Genomic DNA, 26,997 nt, shown 5'->3' on the forward strand with positions numbered 1-26,997 from the left:
TTAACTTACAACATCCACTGTTTAAGAAATCCAGTGAGACATACCCAGTGTTTAATCAGCAGGGGGGAAACTTCAACCCACCACAGACCCTTGCAGTAAAGAAGTTCCCCCTTCTGTTGAGGTGGAACCTCCTGTGCTGCAGCTTACATCCATTGCTCCTTGTCCTATCACAGGGAGCAAATGAGAAGAGCCTGTCTCCTCCCTCCTGACAGCCACCCCTCAGATATTTACAAATATTTATTAAATCCCCTCTAAGTCTTGTCTTTTCCAGACTAAAAAGCCCCAGGTCCCTCAGCCTCTCCTCATCAAACATGTGCTCCAGCCCCCTAATCATCCCAGTAAACAGGGTGCAGCTCCCTTGCCTCTGATGGGTCCAACCAGCTGAGTGATTTGAGATCTACAGATTAACTGTGGGCTTTTCTTTTCCTGGACAAAGAGCAGGCTTTTAAGGCAATTGCTTTGCACACCAGGATTCACTCAGCAATGTAAACCTTTTACTTGTATAAATATCAAAGCATCATGCCACCAAGAACAGACTAAACCACGAACGTTAAACACATTGGTATTGGCAAGCAATTCATACCCAGGTAAAGCTGCTGCACTGATCAGCGTGTCCTTCTGTTCCAGCTGCATGGCACTGGATTAGTCCATGTTTGCATGGCTTCTTCATCCTTTTAGGTAATGCCCTGTCTTCTCCACATTCTCAATATCTGGATGGCTTAAAGTGGGGGGAAAAAAATCAAACCCAATTCAGGTATTATAGCCTATATTCCAGTATTTAAAACATTTCTGATAGTCCCCACCAGGCTGTAAAATCTAAGGCAGAAAGAAAAATATACAACCACCACTATTTATAATATTTAGATATTTATAACAACATTTAGTATAAGAACTTACATAAATGTAGCTGTACAACCACCCCCAGCTCCCCCTGGTGCTTACATTGTTCCTACTCTGCCGGATTGGAACAGGTCATTGTTCATAGCGGCTTGACACAGCTCATGACACAGAGGTGAGAAAGGGAGTGAATTGTTCCTGAATTTTCAAGTCTCCTGGAATTCAGTGGGCAACACGAGAACAAAATCCTGAGCTGTCAGAGGCATCTGTGGGCGGCAGGGAGCACTGGAACAGGCTCCCCAGGGGGGTTGTGCAGTCCCCTCTGGAGAGTTTGGAGACCCATCTGGATGTGTTCCTGTGTGACCTGTGCTGGGTTCCATGGTCCTGCTCTGGCAGGGGGTTTGGACCTGATGATCTTCGGAGATCCCTTCCAACCCCTAACATCCTCTGATCCAGCCAGGAGATCATACTTATTCTTTCCTTTGAGTCCATCAGATAAATGCAAAGTGTTTGCTAAGCACATATGGGCAAAATCTCTTGGGGGAAGAGTCCAAGTTCTTCTGGGACGCTGAGCTGTGAAATAACACAGCAGTAACGATAGCTCGTTGACAGCTTCCTAATTTCGCTCAACGCAAGGAGAGCTAGCAGACAAACCCGCTGCTGCGTAGACTGCTGGGGCGGGGAAGGGGTGGGGGGAACAGGCAGGCAGGCAGGCTGCCCCCTCAGCCCGGGGACTGACCGGCAGGCAAGCCCCAGGCGTGCGGCCTGCCCTCCTCAGGAGGCAGAGGGCGCTGCTCCAGCCCGGCTCCCTGTCCCAGCTGCCCCGGGCACCTCGAGTATGCACTCCGGGGGCGATAGAGGAAGTGTGTGTCTGTCTGTCTATCCGTCTGTGCCTCTGTCACGACAGCACAGGCAGCCGAGGGGAGCTCGCTGACCCCACCTCCGTCCCACACACGCCTCACGACCACCACCACCACCGAAGTACCACGTCCCGCATCTCAGCCCAGGTGGAAAGCGAAAAGCAAACACGACATTCCGCTATTTATCTCCATTTTCAGGCTGCTTTGAGACCTGTGGGGACGGAGAAGAGCGCGGGGCGCGGAGTCGCCGCCATGGCAACGGGGGCGGGACGGAGGGGAAAGAGGCGGGCGGCGGCGGAAGGGCTCTCGAGGTGCCGATTGGGCGGCGGCGGAGCTGTCGCGGCGCTGATTGGGCAGAGGAAGAGCTGTCGCGACGCCGAGTGGGAGGTGGCGGAGAGGCCCTCGCGGTGCCGATTGGGCGGTGGCGAGCGCTGACGGCTTCCGGCGTGCGCGCGCGGCGGGCGGCAGAGCGCGCGGGCCGTGGGGGGGGAGCCGGCGGCGGCGCGGGGGCTGGGGCGGCGGCGGAGGAGGAAGAGGAGGCAGTAGCAGCGGCGGCCGAGTTTGGGTCTCTGTCGGTGCAGGGCGGCGGCGCGCCGGGATGGACACGCTGGGCAGGAAGGTGGTGGTGTGCGACAACGGCACCGGGGTGAGTCGCTTCGGCACCGGGAACCGCCCTGCCGCCGGAGAAAGAGGAGGGGAGGAAGGGGGAAGCAGGGCGACTCCCCCCGCCAGCCCCGGCCCGGCTTCCTGCCGGCACGCCCGCGGGCCGCGCCCGGCCTGTTGGTGCTGCCGCCGTCGCCGCTACCGCGCCCAGCCGCCTTTTACCCCCGACCCCCGGCTCCGAGGCGCTGCTGGGGGCCAGCGAGGCCCTCGCCGCGCTCCGCCAGCGCCCCGGCCCGCGGCAGAGCCGTGCGGGCCTTGCGGAATGAATGGGCGGGGAGAGCCCGGCGCGGAAAAAACTCCCATCCCGGCGGTTTGCTGTGCGTTCGCTTCTTTCTAAACCGGCTGAGCCCATTTTACCGTCTCGGGGTGCTACGCCCGGGGCACTGAGGTTGTGCTACGCGCCCCCGTCTTTCCCCTTCCCCCCCGGCATTTTGCTGCTTGCTGTGAACGTCTCCTTCCTCTGCCTCAACGAGAGCGTCCAACCAAAAATACCGATTTTCAGGGAAAATCCTGAATGGGCACATTCTATATCGAGCAATCAGGGACGTGTCCTCACCATGCAGGATGATCAGTTTTAGGGAAACGGGGTTTTGTTTGAGTTTTGGGGGGTGGGGAGGTTTGTTCGGGGATTTTTTCCTTCGGCCACAGGTTACAATGGAGCAGCGTCTTTTTGTTAATATTTTCCTAATCCACAGTCCTTTTTTTTCCCCTATTTTTTTTTTCTTTCTGTCTTAATTAAGAGAGCCCCCAAAGGTTTTTCTTCTTCTGTTTTGGTTTGGGGGGAAAAAAAGACCTTTTCCTGCCTTCATTCAGCGTGGTGGCACCCGCTGTAGAAAGTCATCCTTTTTGTCACTGGCACGCAGGCTTTGAGGCAGGAGGAAGGAGGTTGCCAAGATACCATTTTAAAGCAAAAGAAAGGAAAGAAAAAAGATAAAGATTTCCCCAGCAAGGAAGTATCTGGAGAGTGAGCACAACTGATCTCTTGAATGGCAAAAAAGAGAAGAGAAGGAAGTGTTGTTGGTTTGATTTTTCCCCCCCCCCCCCTCTAATTTCTATTATTTTAAAACAGTTGGTATAAAGTAGAAATTTATTTGTCCAGGCTCAAGAGGGAATAGTTGAGCCAAAGGATGCCTCCTGAATTAGGGGGTTTTCCAGTTAGCACCTGAAGTGATTAGAAGGATGTGTGTTGTGTTTGATGGTTGTGGGGTTTGACAGTCGTGATACCTCCTGCTTTTTTTAGCTCCTGTAGCAAAAATGATCTTTAAGAGGGCTGGGGTCTGGACCCTTGGGGTACTTTTGATACAGTGATGTAGCAAAAGAGGAAGGAAAAAGAAGGCATTTCCCATTTTCTTCTCACAAAAGGGATGTGGAAGCTTTTGTGTTGGGTTAGGGTTTTTTTGCACTGTTTAATACTCTTACTCAGAGATTCATAGCATGATTTAGATTGGAAGGGACCTTAAAGCTCATCCAGTTCCAGCACTTTCCTGCCACGGGCAGGGACACCTTCCACTAGACCAGGTTGCTCAAGTCCTCATCCAGCCTGGCCATGTTAAAGAACAAACAAAAACCACCCCTAAAAGTAGAACATCCTCCTTTTAGTGTGGTCCTTCATGTAGCAATAAATCATTACATTGTCAAATGTTTAGTTTGCCAGCAGTGCTGTGCTTTGGCTGGTCCCAGTAAGGTGAGGGCTGGGGCAGCAGTCTGCTGGATTTTGTGCAGGGTAATGGATCTGTGCCTGCTTTTAAATCAGGAGACATCCTGCAGTTACACCTTTCCCCCCCCCCCCCCCCCCCCTTTCTTTTGTTCCTCTATGGACTGTACCAGTAGGATATAAATAACTAGCACTAGAAGGTGCCTTCATTGTGCTATTGCAGTGCTACAAGGAGGGCTCTGTGTCTCTTCAGCTTGGGTTTGGCCTTCAAGCAGAAGTAGCCTGTGTATGGAATTACCCTGGCCACAGAGTTCACTGTGTGGGAGAGCAGAGCATCAAGAAATGATTGTCAATTCAATGAACTCAAACTTAGGTTGTGCTCATGCAGCCCAGCAGGCAGCTGTGTGCTGGGCTGCAACCAGAGTAGTGTGGGCAGCAGGGCAAGAGAGGGGATTCTGCCCCTGGACTGCGCTCTGCTGAGACCTCACCTCCAATCCTGCCTCCAGTTCTGGTGTCCCCAGCATGAGAAGGACACAGAGCTGTTGGAGTGAATCAAGAGTAGGTCACAAAGATGATCCAAGGGCTGGAGCTATGAGGACAGGCTGAGGGAGTTGGGGATGTTCAGCCTGGAGAAGAGAAGGTGCCTGGAGGATCTTAGAGCTGCCTTGCAATAGCTGCAGAGGGACTTCCCTGAGCATATCTGGAGATAGGACAAGGGAGTATGGTTTGAAGCTGGGGCAGAGCAGGGTCAGACTGGAGGTGAGGAGGAAGTTCTTCAGTAGGAGGGTGGTGAGACTGGAACAGGCTGCCCAGGGAGATTGGGGATGCCTTCTCCCTGGAGGTATTTAAGGCCAGGTTGGATGAGGCCTTGAGCAGCTAAGTCTAGTTGAGAGGTGTCCTTGCCCAGGGCAGGGGGGTTGGGGTAGATGATCTCTGAAGTCCCTTCCAACCTGAGCCATTCTATGAATTGGAATGACTAAATCAGAATTGGGGGTAATTAAACTGGAAGAAAATTGCATCCAGTAAGCCTTGGAAGCTTCAACTGCATATTGAGACTCTCAAGTTGTCCTGCATTGTTAAGCTTTTTGATGCAAATATTTTTTCTGACTGGCCAAGAAGAGCTGCTTTGCCAGAGCGATTTCTGATACGCTGTGATGTGTCATACTGAGAGCCATGATGGAAATTAAATCTCTTGCAAGGTGTCAGAAATATTACATACAATATTAGAAGAATGAGATGTGGTTTTTGGCTTTAGGCTTGTCTTTGAAATCTGTTGTTCTTGTTGTGCTGCAGCAGGACTTCTAAGACCTTATTGTGGCCTTCCAGTATCTTAAGGGGGGAATACAAGAAAGCTGGGGAGGGACATTTAGGGTGTCACAGAGTGATAGGACTGGGGGAAATGGAGCAAAACTAGAAATGGGTAGATTCAGATTGGATGTCAGGAAGAAGTTCTTGCACATGAGGGTGGTGAGAGACTGGCACAGGTTGCCCAGGGAGGTGGTGGAAGCCTCCTGCCTGGAGGTTTTTCAGGCCAGGCTGGCTGTGGCTGTGAGCAACCTGCTGTAATGTGAGGTGTCCCTGCCCATGGCAGCAGAGGGGTTGGAACTGGATGATCCTTGAGGTCCCTTGCAACCCTAACTGTTCTATCATTCTATGATTCTGATGTGTCTGGTTGCAACCACTCTTTGAGGAAGAGGTGCTAGAAGGAAGTTCTTGCAACATGTGCTGTGGGAGAGAAGCAGCCACTAGCACCTCACAGACTTAGGGGTGGGTGTTGTTGCTGGTATAGGACAAACAATCAGTTCCTCAGTGGTCTGTAAAATTGCTCTCATTGTGTTGAGGGTTTCTGCTTGAGAGCTGCATCAAGGGAAAGAAGCAAGCAGAGGGACCTGGCAAGAATGTCAGTCTTCATTTTAAAACATGTCAACATGTGAGCTGTGTTAGAGCTTCCTCATTGTTTGAGAGCAGACTTAGAGATGCAAGATCTTTCTGTTGGGTGACTCAGTAGGAAGTGAAAGAGTCAGTGTGAACCACAGCGAAACAGAGAAGCAGCTATATTTGGTAAAACTTCTTACAGAGGTGGGCATGCCCACAGGCAAGCTGGGGAGCTGCTGTTAAAACATCCTGAATCGACTGCTTGCAAAAATGAAGGGGGATGGTAGTGAGAAAATGCTGAAACAGGTTGCCCAGGGATGTGGTTGAGGCCCCGTCTCTGGAGATGTTCAAGATCAGACTCAGTGTGGCCCTGGGCAGCCTGGTCTAGTTGGAGGTGTCCCTGCTGAGTACAGGGGGGTTGGACAAAAGGTGCCCTTTGAGGGTCCCTTCCAACCCAATGCAATCTGTGACTGAATTCTTGGCTTGCTTATGAGGATGTACAAATTCACTGAACATGGGTGTTAACCCGAAAGGAGCTTGTAGAGAAGGTTGGGGTTGGTCATCTCCCCAGTAAGAAGTGACAGAATGAGAGAAAGTGGTCTCAAGTTGCACCAGGAAGGCTATAGCCTAAAGGTTGGATATTAGAAGAAACTTCTTCACTGAAAGGGTTCTCAAGTTCTGAAACAGGCTCCCCAGGGAGGTGACTGAATCCCTGTCCCTGGAAGTGTTCAGAGAGGCAGAGATGTGGTGCTAAGGGACATGGTTGAGCACTAGCCTTTGTAGAGTTAGATGCTGGTCAGACCTGATGAACCTTTTGGCCCTTTGCTCTATGACACTTTACCTGTGTTGGTGGCCTTATTTCAAACTGGTTTGGATGCCAAATTGAATAAAATGCTTTTAGGGTCTGTGGATGACCTGGCAGGGACTGAATATTTGTCCTTAAAAGCATGGTTGGACTTGATGATCTGAAAGGTCTTTTCCATCTGAAATGATTCTGTGGTTGTTGTGCAGGATGTGGTGTGTGCCTAGCCATTGTACTGACATTACTGGAGCAAGTGTTCCAAGGAGTGTGCACATGAAGAGGTGGAGGGGGGGGGGAGGGGGAAAGGATGCTATATTTAAATTGTATTAGAAGCTTTCAAATGGAGAGTGGAAAGAACAGCTTGTATTTCTTGTCTGGCACTGAAAAAGAGAAGCTGCTGATTGTCCTCCAAATTACTGCAGTTCATGATGCTTAATTGAACATTTTGGAGACTCTTCTGTGAGGAAGAGAGAAGTATCTTAGGTTTCACAGAACCGCAGAATGCTAGGGGTTAGAAGAGACCTTGAAAGATCATCCAGTCCAACCCCCCTGCCAGTGCAGAATCACCTAGAGCAGATCACACAGGAACACCTCCAGGCAGCTCTTGAATATCTCCAGAGAGGGAGAGTCCACAAACCCCTGGGCAGCCTGTTCCAGGGCTCCAGCACCATTAAATTAAAGAAGCTCCCTCTTACTTTGAGGTGGAATTTCTTATGTTCAGGTTAGTGCCCTTTACCTCTTGTCCTGTCACTGGGAATTGCTGACAAAAGAGTGGCTCCATCCATGTCTATACCTCAAGTATTTGTGAGATCTCCCCTCAGTCTTTTCTTGTCCTAGATTAAAACAGCCCCTGTTCTCTCAGTCTTTCCTCACAAGAGAGATGTTCCAGTCCCCTTTGCTGTATCTGCTCCAGCAAGTTCCTGTTCTCAAACTGGGGAGCCCAGAACTAGACACAGTACTCCAGATGTGGCCTCACCAGTGCAGAGCAGAGGGGGAGGAGAACCTCTCTCGACCTGCTGGCTGCACTTTTCTTGATGCACCCTAGGAGTCTCTTGGCCACAAGGGCACATTTCTGGTTCACGATCACCCTGTTGTCCACCAGCACTCCCAGATCCTTTTCCCCAGGGATACTCTTCAACAGATCAGCCCCAAATCTGTCGTGACTGGTATGGAAGTGCTTCATGCTGGGAGAAGGGGAAGGAGCAGCAGCTGTCAGCAAATCTCTGGGTATGAAGGGGCATGGGCTGCCTGGGGTGCTTGTGGTTGTACTCAGGACAATTCAGGAGACACTGAGCTGGAGGGTGGGGTATTAAGGGCTGTTGTGTGAAACTTCCATCTTGACCAGGTGCTGCCCAGTGAAGCTGAGAACAAGCATACACAGATACCTAAGGTGCAACAGAAATTGTGAGTGCCTTGAGTGCAGGAACTTGAGAAGTCTGAAAGGGAGCTTGTTATTAAAAAAAAGACCTATTTGGGCAGTGTGATTTGGATTTGACTCAGTCCTTCAGATTCTCTCTCTGTGTTTGATTTGGTATAAAAGTCTACAAGTGTAATCAGGTAGCATGGTCAGGAAATGCTTGTGGCCACTTTTGGCTTTCTCCTAGCAGTGCTGCATTCTTATTGTCTCTCTACCACTCTCCATCTTTTTTGTGAAATCCTGGCAGACAGGGGAGGTGCCTGAGGACTGCAGAGAAGCCAGTGCCACTCCAGCCTTCAAAAAGGGAAAAAAAGAGGTTCCAGGAAGCTACAGGCCAGTGAGCCTCAGCTCTCATCTCTAGGAACTTGGAAGAGAAGATGATGACCAGCAGTAGTCAGCATGGATTTACCAAGGGGAAATCACACTTGACTTATCTGATAGCCTTTCATGATGATGTAACAGAATGGGTACATGCAGGGAAACCAGTGGATGACTTTAGTAAGGCTTTTGACACTATCTCCCATACCATCCTTGTGAGTAAGCTCAGGAAGTGTGGGATAGAACAGACAGTGAGATGGATTAGGAACTGGTGACACAATAGAGTCCAAAGATACTGAAATGCAGCTCTATGGTCACCCTGGAGCCTTCTCCTCTAGGCTGAACAGCCCCAACTCTCCCAGCCTGTCCCCACAGCAGAGGTTCTCCAGCCCTCTGAGCATCTTTGTGGCCTCCTCTGCACCCTCTCTGTCAGGTCCAGCTCTCTCTTGTCTTGGGGACCCAGAGCTGGGCACAGCTCTGCAGGTGAGGTCTCCCCAGAGCAGAGCAGAGGGGCAGGATCCCCTCTCTCCAGCTCTGGCCATGCTGCTTTGGATGCAGCCCAGGCTACCCTTGGCCTTCTGTGCTGCCAGTGCCCATTGCTGGCTCCTCTCCAGCTTCTCCCCCACCTTTTTTTGTTGTTTGTTTCTCCATGGATTGTCAGGAATTCCAGATTTAAACAAGGGACTCTTTGCAGACCTCTCCATGTATGTAGTCATTTAAACATACCCTTCCATTTTAGAGATCCATGCATCATCTGAAATGTGTAAAGGCTGTAAATCCAATCAATTTCCAGTGGGTTGCATGCTTTTAAATGTTGATGTTTGCTTCCATTTTTTTATCCCCAGGCAGGTCTGTTGGTGAGCTGAAGCCCTGCCTGGTTTAATACAAGTCTTTATTCCTTTGCAGTTCGTGAAGTGTGGCTATGCAGGCTCAAATTTCCCGGAGCACATTTTTCCAGCGTTGGTTGGCAGACCCATCATAAGATCAACTGCTAAAGTGGGAAACATTGAAATCAAGGTAAATTTTTTCCCATTCTTACTCCTTTCTGACAGATAAAAGTCTTTAGGGCAGCTTTTGACTTCTAGAATGTCTGAGAAATTGGTGTGGGTTGTTTTGGTTCCCCCCTCCCCCTTAGTTCCCCTTTATGCTGTTTCAGTGTCTCTTGGTTTATTTCTGTGTCGGGTTTCAGCCTGCTAACAAATGACAAAATTATTAAAAGAGTGATCTGAAGCACTGGAGGTCTTCAGATACTGCAGCTGAGGTGGCAGCAGGTAGGGCTTGAGTGGTTCTGGGCAAAAAAAGTGGCTTCAAATGCCAGTGTGTGAATGATGTCAAGATTAGAAGGCCAAAAAATCAGACAGAAGCTGTTGATGTTTGTCACTGAAGTGTCCTGTTGGGTTCTGAGATGGTGCCAAAGAACTGCTGTGGCTTCCAGGTCTTTACATACTACTTGCTTTCTACTTACAGTGGATTGAGTACTGTGTCCAGTTCTGGGCTCCTCAGTTTAAGAAGGACATTGAGACACTTGAGCGTGTCCAGAGAAGGGCAACAAGGCTGGTGAGAGGCCTTGAACACAAGCCCTATGAGGAGAGGCTGAGGGAGCTGGGATTGTTTAGCCTGGAGAAGAGGAGGCTCAGGGGTGACCTTATTGCCCTCTACAACTACCTGAAGGGTGGTTGTAGCCAGGAGGGAGTTGGCCTCTTCTCCCAGGCAACCAGCACCAGAACAAGGGGACACAGTCTCAAGCTGCGCCAGGGGAGGTTCAGACTCGAGGTGAGGAGGAAGTTCTTCACCGAGCGAGTCATTCGGCATTGGAATGGGTTGCCCAGGGAGGTGGTTGAGTCATCGACCCTGGAGGCGTTCAAGGGGAGATTGGACGTGGCACTTGGTGCCATGGTCTAGTCATGGGGTCTGCGGTGTCAGGTTGGACTCGATGATCCTCGAGGTCCTTTCCAACCTAAGTGATACTGTGATACTGTGATACTGTGATCATCTGTGATCTTGTATGAGGTGTTTAACCTGGGCTGTGTTTGCATTTCAGTGTTCCTACTGGCTTCTCTTGTGGCTGGTGGTAGGTGAAGGTACTCCACACCAGCTGGAGAGGCTGTATTCAGGCTACTTTGTCTTGGGATGTTATTCCAAGCTTGGAATGGGGGTGGACAGTTGTTTGAGAATTTTTTTCTCTGAAGTCTAAGGAGCTATGATTTCTCCCTTTATTTTGTAATTACAGAACAGCACTTCAGATGTCAGTAGTTGCTTCTGCAGCACAGGCTTCAGTAGATGTTGTGGCCCTTCTGTGGTCACATCCTGCCTCTTGATGCCACACATCCTTACCTGGTGCTGGTTGCACTGCTTGTGAAGTTGTGTGGTGAGCCACTTCAGTGAGCTGATCCAGCTGAGAAAGGCTCATTTCTTTGTCAGGTGAAGGTTTGACTCACTCACTAGGCAATTGTGCCAGCTCCAGTTTGAGAGCAAGGCAGAAGCAGGAACTGGAGGGAGAAGCAGGTGGTGACACCCAAGTGAGAGGTGATAAACTCTGCTATGAGGACAGGCTGAGAGACTTGTGGCTGTTCACCCAGGAGAGGAGAAGGTTCCAGGGAGACCTTAGAGCTGCATTTCAATATCTGAAATGGACCTACAGGCAGGCTGGGGAGGGACTGTTTGAAAGGCTTGGAGTGCTAGGCCCAGGGGCAATGGTTTGAAAGTGGAGCAGGGCAGCTTGAGGTTGGCCCTCAGGAGGGAGTTCTGCGCAAGGAGAGTGGTGAGACACTGGCACAGGCTGCCCAGGGCTGGGCTTGAGGCCTCATCTCTGGAGTCATTCAAGCTGAGCCTGGCTGTGTCCCTGTGCAGCCTGCTCTAGCTGGAGGTGTCCCTGCTAAGTGCAGGGGGGTTGCTCAGGATGCCCTTGGAGGCTCCCTCCCAACCTAGTGCAATGTAGAAGCTCTCACTTAGGCCAGCGAAGGTCAGGAAGAACCACACATGGACAGGCTTTCAATTTTGTTTTCCCTGTTGATTCTGAGCTGCAGTTGAGTAGAAAGAAAGGGGAAAAAAAAAAACACCCCACAACTCTGCCCAGTCTTGGTCCTTATTTTCAGCACCTGTGGGCAAGGAGGAGAGCTTGATTTCTGCTACTGCCCCTCAAAAGTCAGTGGTGTTGGCAGAAGGCCATACTAGGAGCTCAAAAGAGGCTGTAGTAGGAACTCAAGAGGATGAAGGATGTCAGACCTTTCCAAAATGAGCTTTTCCTTTCAGTTTTTGTTTTGTTTCTCAATATTGCAGTGCCTCTTACCTCGTGTCAGCTGCAGCAGATTGGTTGAAAGGATGGAGATCTTTCCCCTTCACAGTAGAGAGGAGTTTTTATAAGGAGAGGGAAAACATCTTCTGTTTTTTGTAACACTTGGGGATGCTTCAGATCTGTACTTGAAATTAACATGGTGGTCTTGGTAAAGTTGAGATGAGGTCAGAGTGGGTAGCTGCTGTGAGATCAGGGTGAAGGAACCAGTCAGCTATAATTTTGCATGCATTGCCCATCTTCTGCTTGAGCATGGATGACATGACTGTTTTAGAGAATATGAGCTGTCTAGACTCTTGGTTGAAGTCTGAAGAATCACAGAATGTTAGGGGTTGGAAAGGGACCTCCAGAGATTGAGTGCAACCCCTCTGCAAAGCAGACCTAGGGCAGGTCACATTTTGCTCTGGTGAGACCTCACCTGGAGTACTGTGTCCAGGTCTGGAGCCCTCAACGTAGGAAGGACATGGACCTGATGGAGTGGATCCAGAGGAGGGCACAGAAATGATCAGGGGGTTGGAGCACCTGTGCTACAATGACAGGCTGAGGGAGCTGGGAGTGTTCAGCCTGGAGAAGAGAAGGCTCCACCTAATAGCAGCCTCCAGCACCTATGTGAAGGGGGCTACAGGAAGGATGGAGAGAGACTGTTTGCAAAGACCTGCAGGGATGGGGTGAAGCACAGTGGCTTCAAACTAGAGAAGGACAGATTTAGATTGGATGTTAGGATCAAGTTCTTTACTATGAGGGTGGTGAATCACTGGAACAGGTTGCCCAGGGAGGTGATTGAGGCCTCTTCCCTGGAGATATTCAAGGTGAGGTTTGACAGAGCTCTGGGCAACCTGATCTAGTTGAGAATGTCCTTGCTGACTGCAGGGGCATTGGACTAGATGAGCTTTGGAGGTCCCTTCTGGCCTGGACTACTCTATGCTTCTAGGTAGGTTTTGAATCTCTCCAGAGGAGACTCCACATCCTGTCTGGGCAGCCTGCTCCAGGGCTCCACCACCCTCCCAGTAAAAATGTTTCTCCTCATGCTGAAGTGGAATTTCCTGTGGTTGAGTTTACATCTGTTGCTCCTCATTCTATCACTGGGCATCACTGAGCAGAGCCTGGCTCCATCCTCCTGACTGTCACCCTGCTGCTATTTGTAGACATTGGTAAGGTCACCTCTCAGCTTTCTCTTCTCCAGACTAAACAGCCCCAGGACTGTCCTTGTGAGAGAGGTGCTCCAGTCCCTTCCTCATCCTCATAGCCCTCCAGTAGTTCCCTGAAGTTTTATGTCACCTGCCTACAATCACTGGGCACTTTTCCTCAAGGAAAAGAGGAGAGAAGGAATCCCTGCCACAGATACTTTGGATATCCCAGCAGGATTAAAATACAGTAGGAAGACTTGTTAAGTGAGAGCGCTGTTTTCCTTTGTGAGGTTCTTGCAGACTTGCTGAAAAGAAGGAAAGTGTTTTAGCAGATGAGGTTTATGCCACAACTTGATCCCAGCCATTTGCTGCCAGTTCTTAGGGGATAAACTTAAAACCAAGCAAAGGAAGCTGGCAAGAGGATTAGCAGTTTGACTTCTCAAAACTCTTCAGAGAAGCTGTCATTCCTGTCAAATGGAATTCACAGAAGCTCTCTGAGTGGAGTCTGGAAGCTGATCAAAACAGTGGTTATCATCCATCTGTTGAGTTGCCAGTTTCAAGTTACTTTGGCCACATTTTTCCTGTTGGATTCCTGTTTCAGCCAGCAGCAGGAATGTAGCTGCTTTTTTTTTTCCCTCACTCATAATCACCAGCTCCAGGACATAAACACAAAAGTTCAGTTATTGCTGGGGTTATTTTGCTTGAAATAAGGAAGGACATTGAGACACTTCAGTGTGCCCAGAGAAGGGCAGTGAGGCTGGGGAGAGGTCTCTGGCACAAGTCCTATGAGGAGAGGCTGAGGGAGGTGGGGGTGTTCAGCTTGGAGAAGAGAAGGCTCAGGAGAGACCTTACTGCTCTCTACAACTACCTGAAAGGAGGTTGTAGCTGGGGGGGGGGGGGGTTGGTCTCTTCTCCCAGGCAACCAGCACCAGAACAAGTGGACACAGTCTCAAGCTGTGCCAGGGGAAGTTCAAGCTGGAGGTGAGGAGAAAGTTCTTCCCAGAAGGAGCAATTTGCCATTGGAATGTGCTGCCCAGGTAGATGGTGGAGTCCCTGTCCCTGGAGGTGTTCAAAAGAGGATTGGATGTGGCACTTGGAGCCATGGTTTAGTTGTCAGGAGGTGTTAGGTAATAGGTTGGAACTGATGATCTCTGAGGTCTTTTCCAAGCTGGTTGATTCTGTGAAATTGCAACCTCAGAACTCTGACAGCAGAAGCATAGATGCTGCTCTGAGCTTTTACAGACTTCCTGTGCTTTGCAGCAGGCTTGGGAGCCCCTAGCCCTGGGCAGTTCAGACCTGAGGAACCACAGTCCTACAGCTTTGTTCAGTTTCTACCAAAGGTGGCCTGGAGAAGATAATTTGCTGGATGTGAAGTGAGGAAAAGGAAGGGCCACCCTCTGACCAGCTTCTTTGGTACTGCCTGGTACCTCCTTGTTAGATTTGGAAGGGATCCCCCCAAGGATCATCCACTTCCAACCCCCCCTCCATGGGCAGGGACACCTCACACTACAGCAGGTTGCTCACAGCCACAGCCAGCCTGGCCTGAAAAACCTCCAGGCAGGAGGCTTCCACCACCTCCCTGGGCAACCTGTGCCAGTGTCTCACCACCCTCATGGGGAAGAACTTCTTCCTAACATCCAATCTGAATCTACCCATTTCTATTTTTTGTTCCATTCCCCCCAGTCCTGTCATTACCTGACACCCTCAAAAGTCCTTCCCCAGCTTTCTTGTAGGCCTCCTTGGAAAAGATCCCTCATATGACCAGGTCCAACCAGGTGGTGACTGCTTCCTTTAAAGAGACATTTCTCAGGCTCTCAGATTAAAAATGTTACTTTGGCCCTAACTAAACTAACTCAGATGGTTCCCTGTTGTACTTGCATCTCTTTTCAGCCTCTTTCTACTGTCTGCTTACAATACCTTGAGAATTTCATATAGGCCTTTTCTGACTTTCTTGCTTCTACCTTCTTTCTTCACCTCTCTTGACCTGTTGAAGTAGAATAACAAAAAGATGGTAAGTGAGGTGCCCCTGTGCTGTTTCTGTGCCCTTTTTGCTTGGTCTGGTAGCTGTTACATCCTTTTTGATGCTCTTCATTGTTTTGTCCTGCATTTTAATCCTTACTTATTATTGGATGGCTTTGGTTTACCAGCAACTAATTCATGAGACTCTTTTATTGCTTCTGAACACTACCTGATCTGTCTTTTTGCAAGGTGTAAGAATAACTCCTAAAGATCAGCATGAGCACAGAGTCTTTGATGCTAGGAATTGTTCTGTTTAACATTTTATGAACCAAAAGCTTGAAACAACCTTGCAGGTTTCAGTTAGGCACAAATTACCAAGTACCCAAACAGGGGAGACATTGACTGCCCTGAGAATGGGTTCTTCTCTGCAAATTCAGTTGTGCTTTCTTCCCTCTTCACCTCCTAAGTCTGCATGTTTGCTACATTGCTCTTGAGAGCAATTGTTCTGCCCTTTAGACTTTGTTTAAAAAGGATTTAAAGGGATCAGTGTTGGGCCCAGTCCTGTTTAATGCCTTTACTGATGATCTGGATGAGGAGATAGAGTCCACCATTAGTAAGTTTGCAGATGATACCAAGTTTGGGGCAGGTGTGGATCTGTTAGAGGGTAGGAGAGCTCTGCAGAGGGACCTTGACAGGCTGGACAGATGGGCAGAGTCCAACAGGATAGCATTTAACAAGTCCAAGTGCCAGGTTCTGCACTTCAGCCACAACAACCCCATGCAGTGCTACAGGCTGGGGTCAGAGTGGCTGAGAACAGCCAGGCAGAGAGGGACCTGGGGGTAATGGTTGACAGCAGCTGAACATGAGCCTGCAGTGTGCCCAGGTGGCCAAGAAGGCCAATTGCATCCTGGCCTGGATCAGGAATAGTGTGGCCAGCAGGAGCAGGGAGGTCATTGTGCCCTGTACTCAGCACTGGTTAGGCCATACCTTGAGTTCTGTGTCCAGTTCTGGGCTCCTCATTTCAAGAAAGATGTTGAGATACTATGTCTAGAGAAGGGCAGCAAGGCTGATGAGGGGTCTTGAGCACAGCCCTGTGAGGAGAGGCTGAGGGAGCTGGGGTTGCTTAGCCTGCAGAAGAGGAGGCTCAGGGGAGACCTTATTGCTCTCTACAACAACCTGAAGGGAGGTTGTAGCCAGGTGGGGGTTGGTCTCTTCTCCCAGGCAATCTGTGGCATAACAGGAGGACACAGGCTCAAGCTGTGCCAAGGGAAGTGTAGGCTGGAGGTGAGGAGAAAGTTCTTCCCAGAAAGAGTAATTGGCCATTGGAATGTGCTGCCCAGGGAGGTGGTTTGATTTCAGCTGTTTCCAATTAACTTCCTTTTTGTCTACTTAGCAGTTAATTGTTTAGGTTACTTCTTAAGGTGTTTGCAACCAGACTCTGGACATTTTTATTCTTATTATGTATCATTTTTTTCCCCCTAGCATTGAACAGCAGGTTGAGTAACCTTCACTGGGAAGGTATCTGTGCCCCAGTAACTGAACTGTGGTGCTGTGTTTGTGTGTTCAGCAGCTGGGGTCTTGCAGTGAAGTGAATGTGACGCTGGTACAGAAACAGAGGCCTTGGTACCTAGAAAGACGTTTTTCTAGGCTTCATGTGAGCAAGCCAGGAGAGGCTGTATGGGATGAAACAAAGATAAGATTCACTGGATGGTTTAGGTTGGAAGGGACCTTAAAGATCATCTACTGCCAGGACACCTCCCACAAGCCCGGGTTGCTCAAGGCCTCATCCAACCGGGCCTGGGACACCTCCAGGGAGGGGACAGCCTCAGCCTCCCTGTGCAACCTGTGCCAGTGTCTCACTACCCTCACTGTGGAAAAATTCTTCCTAATCTCCAGTCCAAATCTGCCCTTCTCAAGCTTCAATCCATTCCCTCTCATCCTGTCACTCCAAGCCCTTGTAAAGAGTCCCTCCCCACCTCTCCTGTAGCCCCCTTCAGGTACTGGAAGGCTGCTCTAAGGTCTCCCTGGACTCTTCTCCTCTCCAGGCTGAGTAACCCCAACTCTCCCAGCTGGTCCCCATAGGAGAGGTGCTCCAGCCCTCTGATCGTCTTCCTGGCCTGCTCTGAACCCTCTCCAGGAGTTCCATGAAGCAGCTGCAGAACTCCAGATGTTGCTGTGCACACCTGCCCTGGGAAATCCGTGGGAAAGGAGAAGATAATGATGCTGCTAATTTGAATGTGCAATGTTTGCATCACTAACTTTAATAAACCAATTGCTCCATCAGTGTGAAATGACTGTGCAAAGTCTGCATTGGGTGGTTGGATGTGTATGAGAATGTGGTACTGGGCTTTTTGGCTTGGGATTTTGGGCATGGGCTTGCAGAGGGTGTGTTTTGTACTTAGATGTCTCTTCACACTCTGTAGATGTAGACAATACATAAACCATTGTTTCTTTTGATGTCTAAAGTGGAGCTTAGACCCTCTTACATGCCCTTACTCCTGTTGAGTGTGCTCATTCACCCGTCATTACTCCTGTTTTGCTGTTGGGCACAGAAGTTTGCAACGTGCATGGGAAACCCCTCTGCCAGTCCCACTTACTGCCCTTGTTTGCCTCTCAGCCTTTTGAGAGTAATATTTGGTAGAGGAAATTTGGAGGTGTCAGTGGAGAAACATCTGCACTTCTAAAGGTCTTTGTGGTGCCTAACTTTAGCAGGGTTTCTCAGTTTAAGGTTAACTGGAGAATGGGATTGTTGGGGGCTGGATTTGCCCCCTCCCCCAAATGGGAGGTTTATACCCCAGAATAAATTTGCCACACGAGCTCAGACTTTTGGAAGCCAAATCAAGTTCCATTCACAAAAATGGACTAAATATGAAATTATAAAAAGCAATAAACACATAGAGGGTCTGTTTACATATAGTCACAGTTCAACATCATCAGATAATCCCCCCACACACACACACCTTGTGCAGTAATTCAGCTCTTCCCCCCGCCTCCCCTGCAACCCCTCTGGACGCAAAGGTCCCAAAGGAGGCTGCATGCAGCTCACCTGCTTTTGACTGCCCCTTTCCTTTTCCCCCCCCCCCCCACAGAGCCAAAAGAAGAGATTATTCTGGCAGGAGCAGGGTCAAAGAGAGAGGCAAGGAGAGAAGAGAACAATCTGTGGTACAAAATAGAAGATTTTCAACAACCCAATGGGATGGTAGAAATTTATCTTGCATCGTTCGATGGCCAATGCCTAAAATTGTTTATTCTTCAGACTCCAAGCCTCTGGAAAAGTCTTATTTGCAGTGAAGACATTAAACTTAGTGGAATAGCTGTAAACTGTAAGAGGAATTCCCAAAGTTGATTTTTGGAAGAGGTTTAGGATGGGTCCCCACCACCTTGCAATGCTAAGTGAAATATGTTCCTCTCTTCCTCCTGAGCACCTGAATGTGATTCTAAAACGTGGGCTGTAAGAACACAGTTCTGGACAGAAGCTGCAGCAGCTCGCTCTCCCTCTTGAGGTGAGGGCTGTGGTGTTTGGCAAAGGTTGCAAGCACTGACAGGTGTCTGTGTCTCTCACTTTTGCAGGATCTGATGGTGGGTGATGAAGCAAGCGAACTGCGCTCGATGCTGGAAGTGAACTACCCCATGGAGAATGGCATCGTGCGGAACTGGGATGATATGAAGCACCTCTGGGATTACACCTTTGGGCCAGAGAAACTTAACATTGACACAAAGAATTGTAAAATTCTGCTCACAGAACCTCCCATGAATCCAACTAAAAACAGGGAGAAGATCGTGGAGGTATGGCTGCCCGGTAGCAGCTGGGCTGTGCTGTCAGGGAGGCATTGCTGAGGGATCTTAACTTCTTGGAACTCTGAGGCAAAGCAGTTCTGGTTTGTAAGCAAAATTTGTCCTCAGGTCATGAGGGCTGCTGTGGTTAAATTCAGCCAAGCAACTGAGGGAGTTTGGGGGGGGGTGGTTAGTATGGAGAGAAGGAGGCTGAGGAGAGAACTCTCAGTCTCTAAAAATGCCTGAAAGAAGGTTGGTGCCAGGTGGGAGTCAGTCTCTTCTCCTTAGTAATAAGTGGTAGGACAGGAGGAAATGGTCTCAAGTTATGCCAGGGGGAGGTTTGGGTTGGAGATTAGAGGAAACTTCTTGACTAGAAGAGTTCTTGGACCCTGGCACAGGCTGCCCAGGGAGGTGGTTGAATGCCCATCCCTGGAGAGAGGCAGAGATGTGGTGCTGAGGGTCACGGTTTAGCCCCCCAGCCTTGATAGAGTTAGAGCATGGTTGGACTCTATGATTTTAAAGAGCTTTTCCAGCCAAAACAATTCTTTGCTTCTAAGCCAGCCTCATTCAGAAGCTGTAAGCAGGCTTCCTGTCAGGAGCCATAGCATCAGTAGAACACAGTACATGCTTATCTCTCTGTGTTTAGGATACATTGATTACTTAGTGTGAGATCATTGTTAATTACTCTAAATTATATGGATTCCTGTAAGCCAGTAATGATTCAGAGGAGATTGAGGCTTGAGCAAGATGATGCTTACCAGCTGGAGGTAGCTGAGACCAGGGCGTGATGACAACCAATTCACTAATCTTTGGTTAAGGCTAGGGATTATCAATGAAAGCCTTCTAAGCAGGAAAGCCTGGCTCTTGAATCCTGTGTCTCAGAGCACTGCCCTGGGTGACCTAAACTCCATCTGAACCTTGCATTAATGTAGGTCATCAGATGTGTAGTGTTCAGCTCTAGCACCATGTGACAAGGCTCCATTTTGAAGATTGGTAATGTTTGACCAGATTGAAAAGTTTAGTTGTTCCCCCCCCTTCAATCATAGCTATTGTCACTTAATGTAAGTGTTCAGCCTAACAAAAGTGCTGTTAGCATCACTGAATGTTAGGGGCTGGGAGGGACCTCCAATGGGCATCCAGTCCAACCCCCTGCAGTCATCAGGGATATCCTCTATGAGATGAGGTTGCTCAAAGCCTTGCTGAGCCTGACCTTGACTGTCTCCAGGGATGGGGCCTCAACTACCTCTCTGTGCAACCTCTTGCAGTGTTCCAGCAACCCCATGGTGCAGAACTTGTTCCTCACATCCAATCTAAATCTGCTCTGCTCTAATTTCAAACCATTGCCCCTTGTGCTAGCACTTCAGGCCTTTGGAAACAGTCCCTCTGCAGCCTTCTTGTAGCCCCTTCAGGTAATGGAAGGCAGCTCTAAGGTCCCCCCTGGAGCCTTCTCCTCTCCAGGCTGAACACCCCCAGCTCCCTCAGCCTGTGCTCACAGCAGAGCTGCTCCAGCCCTTGGATCATCTTTGTGGCCTCCTCTGGCCTCACTCCAGCAGCTCTGTGTCCTCTTTCTGCTGGGAACACCAGAACTGGAGGCAGGATTGGGGGTAAGGTCTCAGCAGAGCAGAGTCCAGGGGCAGAATCCCCTCTCTTGCCCTGCTGCCCACACTCCTCTGGCTGCAGCCCAGCACACAGCTGCCTGCTGGGCTGCAGGAGGGCACTGCTGGCTCCTGGGGAGCTGCTCAGCTACCAACACCCCCAAGCCTCTTACTTCAGGGCTGCTCTCAAGCCACTCTGCACCCAACCTGTATCTGCCTGGGCTTGGCCCAACCCAGATGCAGGACCTTGCACTTTGACTTGTTGAACCTCATGCAGTTGGCACTGGCTGATTTCCCAAGCCTGTCAAGATCCTTCTGTATGGATCCCTTCCCTTCAGTGAGTCCAGCACAGCACACAGCTCAATGTCATCAGCAAACTTGCTGAGGGTGCACTCAGTGCCACTGTCCATGTCACGGGCAAAGGTGTTAAACAGCACCAGACCCAGTGCAGACCCCAGATGAACTCCCACTTGTCCCTGACCTTCCCCAGAAAGGCAGCATGAGGCTTCCCAAGGGTTTGTGGTGTGCTTGATACAGCTATGAAATAATGACCTTGACTTGAAGGATCAGGGGGTTGATTCAGGACAGCCTTTTAAAATGAGGTTGTCCTAAGAGAGGAGGTCCTCTAGTTCAGAATGCTAAAATTGCCAGATGTCTTCTCTTTTCTCTTTGCAAATATTTAGCTCTTTCACTTGAGCTGTGGGAGTAGTTAGGGTTTAATGAGTTTAATCCTGGAAAGTGCAGAAGTGTTCAGAAGGCTGCAGAACAGCAAACAGCTAAACTTCTCTGTGTGCTGGAACAGTCAGAGGTCATCTGTTTGGAGGGGGAAACTGCTCTATAATGTGATTGGGTTAGGTGGACTCTTTTGTGCTTATAAAGGGGACAGGTCGAGAGAGGTTCTCCTCCCTCTCTCCTCTGCCCTGGTGAGGCCACATCTGGGATATTGTGTCCAGTTCTGGGCTCCCCCTGAAAACAAAACAAATGAAAACTAATTTTTCCTAAAGGGGATTTCTGGATGGGATGCAGCACGGGAAGCAAACCCAGGCGTGCTGGGTCCTGGCTGTGGAATATTGTGTCCAGTTCTGGGCCCCTCAACCCAAGAAGGACCTCAGGGGACTGCTTGAGAGAGTCCTGCACAGAGCCACAAAGATGCTGCAGACAGTGAAACATCTCCCTGTGAGGACAAGCTGAGGGAGCTGAGGGCTCTGTAGCTTGGAGCAGAGGAGCCTGAGGGTGAACTCATTGCTATTGCTAAAGATGTGCAGGGCAGTGTCAGGAGGACAGAGCCAGACTCTGCTGAGGGATGTCCCATGACAGGACCAGGGGCATTGGGGGCAAGCTGGAGCAGAGGAGGTTCCATGGGAACAGAAGTGAAAACTTTGTCACTGTGAGGGTGACAGACCCTGAGCAGACTGCCCAGAGAAGTTGTGGGGTCTCCTTCTCTGGAGACATTATTACCTGTATTATGTCAGTTGTAGTGGATTTTTCACTTGCTCTGGTAGTTTGTCATCTGTTGTGCTTTAAAGGAGATAAGAAGGTATCCCAGGTGCAGAGAACAATCCTGTGACACTGGACTTACTCTAGACCCCTATGTGTAAGGAGTCTTCAGTCTTTGCAACACAGAATCACACAATGCATTGTGTTGCCTCAAAGGTCCTCTTGTCCAGTCCCCCTGTAGTCAGCAGGGACATTTCCAACTGGTCAGGTTGCTCTGGGCCCCATCAAGTTTGACCTTGAATGTCTGCAGGGATGACTGCAACACGGTCTGCAGTTGTACAAAGTCTGCAAGGGCTTGATACGAAGAAGCAAAACAAATCCCTGAACTTCATTAAGCCTAAAGGTCATACATTACATTCACAGACTGTGCTGGGTTGGAAGGGACTCTCAAATGGCATCTTGTGCAACCCCCCTGCACTCTGCAGGGACGCCTCCAGCTAGAGCAGGCTGCACAGGGACATAGCAAAGCTGAGCTTGAATGTTTCCAGGAATGGAACCACAATCGTGGGCAGCCTGTGCCAATGTCTCACCGCTCTTCTTGTGCAGAACTTCTTCCTGATTGCCTCTTGGCCTAGCACTCCCAGCCTTTCTGAACAGTCCCTCCCCAGCCTTCCTGTAGCTCCCCTTCAGATATTGAAATGTGGCACTAGGGTCTCCCTGGAGCCTTCTGCTCTCCAGGCTGAACAGCCCCAATTCTTTCAGCCTGTCTTCACAGCAGAGGTTCTCCAGCTTTCTGAGCATCTTTGTGGCTTTCCTCTGGACCCATCCAGCAGGGGATACACCTTTAACAGAAGTTTCATTCCCATATCACACTTCAGGAGTGCAGTATTTGGCTGATCTAAAGTACTGCCTGCCCCTCACAAAGCTGCAGGAGTTGCTGTGTGAGCATTCTCTGGGGATGCTGAAGGGATGTGGAATATTTTGTATGGCTGGTCTTAGGTCATTGGGTAAGGTCTAGGACCGAATGTGCCAAGAGAAGGGCCACGAGGGTGATCAGAGGGCTGGAGCACCTCTCCTGTGAGCACAGACTGAGAGAGTTGGGGTTGTTCAGTCTGGAGAAGAGAAGGCTCTGAGTAGACCTTCTTGTGGCCTTCCAGTATCTGAAGGAGGCCTACAGGAACGCTGGGGAGGGACTTTTTAGGGTGTGATAGGAGTAGGGGGAATGGGGAAAAAAGTAGAAATGGGTAGATTCAGATTGGATGTTAGGAAGAAGTTCTTCCCCAGGAGGGTGGTGAGATGCTGGCACAGGGAGGTGGTGGAAGCCTCCTGCCTGGAGGTTTTTCAGGCCAGGTTGGCTGTGGCTGTGAGCAACCTGCTGTAGTGTGAGGTGTCCCTGCCCATGGCAGGGGGGTTGGAACTGGCTGATCCTTGAAGGTCCCTTCCAACCCTAACAATTCTATGATTCTATGTCCTGCTGCCTTAAAGTAGGTTGCTGATATTCATGCAGAATCTGAGTTGGGACACTTCATGGAAGCTGATTTTTGATTAGCAAAAAAAATAATAATAAAATGAAATTACAGAATTCTTGAAATGCACTTTTCAGACACCTCTGAAGTTTCCAAAGTGTCTTTAGACAGGAGTTTTTTAGACATTAATTTTTGTTTTTGCATTCCTCTTGCAGGTTATGTTTGAGACCTACCAGTTTTCTGGGGTGTATGTTGCCATTCAGGCCGTTCTCACTTTGTATGCTCAAGGTAGGCAAAGCTAACTTCCAAACCTCTTCTGTTTCTGAATGTGTTCCTGAGCCAGCGTGGTGTGAATGGGTCTTGGGCATAATCCAAATGCTGCTGTAAGCTCAGCTCTGAATTAAGGGCTTGATTTTTCTGTTTGGAGGGTTATTGTGTTATTTTCCTGAACCAACTGTGGAAATGTGCTTGGAAAGGCAAAAATCTGCCCCAGCGAAGCTGGCAGCGATTGGGGCTGCAGGCATTCAGCCTTGGGCAGCAAGTCTTCAGGGACATGCTTGGGGTTTTCTAGTGGAGGCCCAAAAAAAGAATGTGCCCACCAGTAAAAGTCAGGAAGAAGAGCTGGTGCTTTGCTGCTAGCTTCAGATTGAAAAGGTAAAACAAAAAAAAGAGCTTTTGGTTTCACAGTATCACCAAGGTGGGAAGAGACCTCCAAGATCATCAAGTCCAACCTGTCACCACAGACATCATGACTAGACCATGGCACCAAGTGCCACATCCAATCCCCTCTTGAACACCTCCAGAGATGGGGACTCCACCACCTCCCTGGGCAGCACATTCCAATGATGAACGACTCTGTGAAGAACTTTCTCCTCACCTTGAGCCTAAACTTCCCCTGGCACAGCTTGAGACTGTGTCCTCTTGTTCTGGTGCTGCTTGCTAGAGAGAAGAGACCAACCCCTTCCTGGCTACAACCTCCCTTCAGGTAGTTGTAGGGAGCAATGAGGTCTCCCCTGAGCCTCCTCTTCTCCAGGCTAAACAATCCCAGCTCCCTCAGCCTCTCCTCACAGGGCTGTGCTCAAGGCCTCTCCCCAGCCTTGTTGCCCTTCTCTGGACACGCTCAAGTGTTTCAATGTCCTTCTTAAACTGAGGGGCCCAGAACTGGACACAGGACTCAAGGTGTGGCCTAACCAAAGCAGAGTACAGGGGAACAATGACCTCCCTGCTCCTAATTCCTGATGCAGGCCAGGATGCTGTTGGCCTTTTTGGCCACCTGGGCACACTGCAGGCTCATGTTTAGGCAGCTGTCAATCAGCACCCCCAGGTCCCTCTCTGTTTGGCAGCTCTCCTGCCTTTTGTTTGTTTGCTTTTTGAGCTTTGCCTTTTGGGGGAGGGGTTGTTTGGTGGTGGTTGTTGTGGTTGGTTGGTTTGGTTTTTTGATGAATTTATTTTGTTAAGGTTTTCTGGGGCGGGGGGAGCTGTTTCTTGTTTGGTTGGGGTTTTGTGTTTTTGAGATGCTTGGGGGGGGCTTTGTTGTTTGGGGTTTTCATTTTGTTTTCTCATGGTTTTTTTTGTTTAGTTCTGGGTTTTGTTTGTGGGTTTTTTTTGCTATATTTATGTTATGGGGGGGTTGTTTGTTTTTGGGGGGTGGGGGGCTGTTGTTTGGGTTTGGTTTTTGGGTTGTCCTTGGTTTGTTTTTTTCCCCCCCCCAGTGTATAAATGTAGAATAAATTATCTTCACCCTGAGGAGAAAATTGCAGGCTCAATAAATGTGATAGGAATTGATAGGACTTAGGGGGAATGGAACAAAAGTAGAAATGGGTGGATTCAGATTGGATGTTAGGAAGAAGTTCTTGCCCATGAGGGGGTCCTTGGACTCTGCTGGAATTGTCCCTGTGTTTTCTGGTCTAGGGCTGGGCTGATTTGTGAATAACAAAATGTAAAACCCTTAGGGCAGTCCACGGTGTTTCTGTAAGGTGAAATTGAAAGGCCTTCTAATATAGGAAAAAACCCCCAAGTGGCACAGAAATGGAACATTTGCTTTTATAAATACTAATAACAAGAGCCCTTTGAAACACCCTGCTTATTGATACTGCATTAGAGATGAAAGTGGCAGCTCAGACTGCATGCACAGAGGTGCCTTGTTTCAGTGCTGCTGTTAAAACTTTCTGTAGATGAATTGCTGCTTTCCCCTGGAATTCTGGGTGCTTTTTAAAGGAAAAGGGGTCTAGGTATCAAACCCTAGTTCTTGCTAATCATAGAATCACAGAATGGCTCAGCTTGGAAGGCACCTCAGAGGAGGAGGCGTCCACAAGTTCCCTGGGCAGCCTGTTCTAGAGTCTCACTAACTTCTTCCTCAGCTGCAGTCTGACCCTGCTCTTCCTCAGCTTCAAACCATTCCTCCTTGTCCTGTCTCTAGACACCCTCAGGAAAAGACCTCCTGCAGGATCCCTTCAGCTATTACAAGGCAGCTCTAAGGTCTCCCTGGAGCCTTCTCTTCTCCAGGCTGAACACCCTCAGCTCCCTCAGCCTATCTTTATAGCAGAGCTGCTCCAGGCCTTGGATCATCTTTTTGGCTCTCCTCTGAACTCGAGATGTGTGCTGTGTAGCCCAAACATGCTCTCCCTTCTGATGAAAGCATTTTGTTTTCTGAATACTAGTCCAAATCAAGTCCTAATATTTGCAAATGGAGAATAGTCAAGCCCTAATAACTGCAAACAAAATTGTGGCCTCAATACTTCCATATTTGTTTTGTTTGAGAAACTGATAGAAGATTGCTCATAGCCAGTTGAATCTGAGGAGGAATTTTTGTCCTCCCCCCTCCCCCAAACATTTGATGCCCTGAGCTCTTCTCTTTGATTAGAGTGTGATTGAAAACGTCAAAATTGGGAGCGGTAGAGTTTAAGCATCTAGGTAACGCTTTGTAAAAACATCTATGAAAACACTTACTGCTCTGGAAACCAAGCTTCAAAATCCAGCTGCATGGCAAGAGCTGAAGTTTAAATTGTGGCAGCCCTTCCCAAAATGATGGCAAGAGGAACAGAGGCTGTGTTAAGATGACAACGGAAAAAGAAAATGCTCTTCAACTGGCTGCTACTCTGTTTGGTTTGTGAAGGTGCTGATCTGTGTGTGTGGTTTGTGTGTTGTTGATTCCTCCCCCACTCTTTCTTTCAGGTTTGTTGACTGGTGTTGTTGTGGACTCTGGAGATGGTGTAACTCACATCTGCCCGGTTTATGAAGGTTTCTCTCTCCCTCATCTCACCAGGCGGTTAGATATTGCTGGGAGGGATATCACAAGGTATCTCATCAAGGTAAGCTCTGAAGAAGTTTGAAGGCTGAAGCTGTGGTACATTTGATTCAGGTTCACAGAATCACAGAATTACTGAGGCTGGAATAGAACTATGAGATCATCAAGTCCAGTCTATGACCTAACACCACCGCATCAAGCAGACCATGTCACTAATTGCCACATCCAGTCTTTCCTTAAACACCTCCAGGGATGGCAACTCCTCCACCTCCCTGGGCAGCTCATTCCAGTGTCTAATTGCCCTTTCCCTGAGGAAGTGCTTCCAACCTAAACCTCCCCTGGCACAGCTTCAGGCCATGCCCTCTTGTCCTGTCACAAGTTGTCTGGGAGAAGAGCCTGACCCCCACCGGACTACAGCTTCCCTTCAGGTAGTTGTAGAGAGTGATAAGGTCCCCCCTGAGTCTCCTGTTCTCCAGGCTGAACACTCCCAGCTTCCTCAGCCTCTCCTTATCAGACTTGCCCTCCAGTCCCTTCTCCAGTCTTGTCACTCTTGTCTGGACCCACTCCAGCACCTCAAGATCTTTCTTGAAGTGAGGGGCCCAGGGCTGCACACAGTACTTGAGATGAGGCCTCACCAGGGCTGAGTACAGGGCAGAATTCCATCCATGCTCCCA

At 49.4% G+C, this 26,997-nt stretch overlaps 1 protein-coding gene and 1 long non-coding RNA gene across 2 annotated transcripts in view; one reads left to right on the top strand and one right to left on the bottom strand.

The window, feature by feature from the left end:
- Positions 1 to 759, bottom strand: part of LOC137448510 (uncharacterized) — a 28,481-nt gene extending 27,722 nt beyond the window's left edge. Inside the window, exon 1 of the long non-coding RNA XR_010989113.1 lies at positions 584 to 759. This is a non-coding gene — a long non-coding RNA (uncharacterized lncRNA). The remainder of the gene's footprint in view (positions 1 to 583) is intronic.
- A 1,413-nt stretch (positions 760 to 2,172) lies between these two features.
- Positions 2,173 to 26,997, top strand: part of ACTR2 (actin related protein 2) — a 33,251-nt gene continuing 8,426 nt past the window's right edge. The window contains exons 1-5 of the mRNA XM_068153071.1: positions 2,173 to 2,343; positions 9,333 to 9,443; positions 18,375 to 18,590; positions 23,292 to 23,364; positions 26,251 to 26,387. Of these exons, the coding sequence (XP_068009172.1) occupies positions 2,296 to 2,343; positions 9,333 to 9,443; positions 18,375 to 18,590; positions 23,292 to 23,364; positions 26,251 to 26,387 (585 nt within the window). The 5' untranslated portion in view covers positions 2,173 to 2,295. The remainder of the gene's footprint in view (positions 2,344 to 9,332; positions 9,444 to 18,374; positions 18,591 to 23,291; positions 23,365 to 26,250; positions 26,388 to 26,997) is intronic.

This window comes from Melanerpes formicivorus, unplaced genomic scaffold, assembly GCF_026170545.1.
Source record: "Melanerpes formicivorus ecotype bairdi unplaced genomic scaffold, bMelFor1.0.p_v2 SCAF_25, whole genome shotgun sequence".
NCBI lineage: Eukaryota > Metazoa > Chordata > Aves > Piciformes > Picidae > Melanerpes > Melanerpes formicivorus.